Source organism: Pundamilia nyererei, unplaced genomic scaffold, assembly GCF_000239375.1.
Source record: "Pundamilia nyererei isolate P.nyererei 1_Seehausen unplaced genomic scaffold, PunNye1.0 scaffold01218, whole genome shotgun sequence".
Taxonomy (NCBI): domain Eukaryota; kingdom Metazoa; phylum Chordata; class Actinopteri; order Cichliformes; family Cichlidae; genus Pundamilia; species Pundamilia nyererei.
The window spans coordinates 14,248-15,517 of NW_005188619.1; the positions used below are offsets into that span (position 1 = coordinate 14,248).

Here is a 1,270-nt window from a genome sequence, read left to right on the forward strand (position 1 = left end):
GGTTAAATATGTACACTTGGGTTTTAAGGGGTATTTATTATTTTCTTCTTTTTTTGGGTTGTATGGAAGCCCCAAACGCAATTTCATTGTTCTTGACAATGACAATAAATAAATACTACTTGAAGCTTCAGTTTGTTTAATGACTGCATTTCACTTACTGCCTCTGTTTGTATCTCTGTCACTGCAGGACCAACGTGGACCGAGAGGTCAGCGCTCTCAGGAGGCCGACAAACCTCACAGAAGAAAGAGAGAGAAAAAATACACCTGTGACGAGTGTGGGAATGATTTTACTTTGAAGTCTGAACTAAAACAACATCAGCTCATCCACACTGGAGAGAGACTGTTCAGCTGTGACTTGTGTGGAAAGTCGTTTTCCTGGAAGAAAGCCCTAAAAACACACCAAGTCATCCACAGTGGAGTTAAAACTTACAGCTGTGATCAGTGTGGCAAAGCTTTTACTCAAAAGATCAGCTTACAGAGACATCTAGTTACCCACTCTGGAATTAAGGCATACAGCTGTGACATCTGTGGAAAAACCTTCAGCCAGCTACGGAGCCGAAATATACACCTACGCATTCACACCGGAGAAGATGTGTACTGGTGTGATCAGTGTGGCAAATACTTTACAACAGACACACACTTACAAAGCCACATGTTTACCCACACTGAGGAGAGACCTTATCAATGTGACCTGTGTGAGAAGACTTTTAAAACTCCACAGTACCTGAGAAAACACCAACAGATCCACACCAGAAAGAGACTCTACAAGTGCAGTTACTGTGAGGTTTGTATTTTTATTTTATTCTTGTAAGTTCAGTCTGACTGTTTGGAACAAGTCTGCTCATTAAATTGTGTTAGCATGTTAGCAGTTCTACTGCACCGAAGAGTAGCTCTGAGCCATTATTCAAGTTTTAATTTCAGTTATGATTTTTGCTTACACGATCATAAGAAAAACAAAAAGTCATGAAAACTGATATGAAACTAAAAAGTCCTGAAAACCGATATGATGCTGTTATTGAATCTTCAGGCAGTTTCATGGTATATCATAGTGTTGTTATTATTTGTGTATAAATGGCCTTTGGTTTACAGCAGCTCATTCCTCTGTCAGGTGTAAATGGAATAAAATAAAACATAAATTAAGTACAAAACCAAACCATTCAGTAATCTTCTGATATGGTTAACAAAGTTGTATCGTTACGTAATGTTTCGTAGTATTGTAGCTGTAGTATTATTGCTTTCATATAGCTTTAGTACTTTTAGTGTTAAAATA

General features: G+C 38.0%; 1 protein-coding gene across 1 annotated transcript in view; it reads left to right on the forward strand.

The window, feature by feature from the left end:
• LOC102195209 (zinc finger protein 782-like) overlaps positions 1–848 on the forward strand; it is a 2,182-nt gene extending 1,334 nt beyond the window's left edge. Inside the window, exon 2 of the mRNA XM_005755327.2 lies at positions 188–848. Within this exon, the coding sequence (XP_005755384.1) occupies positions 188–811 (624 nt within the window). The 3' untranslated portion in view covers positions 812–848. The remainder of the gene's footprint in view (positions 1–187) is intronic.
• Positions 849–1,270: the final 422 nt, after the last annotated feature.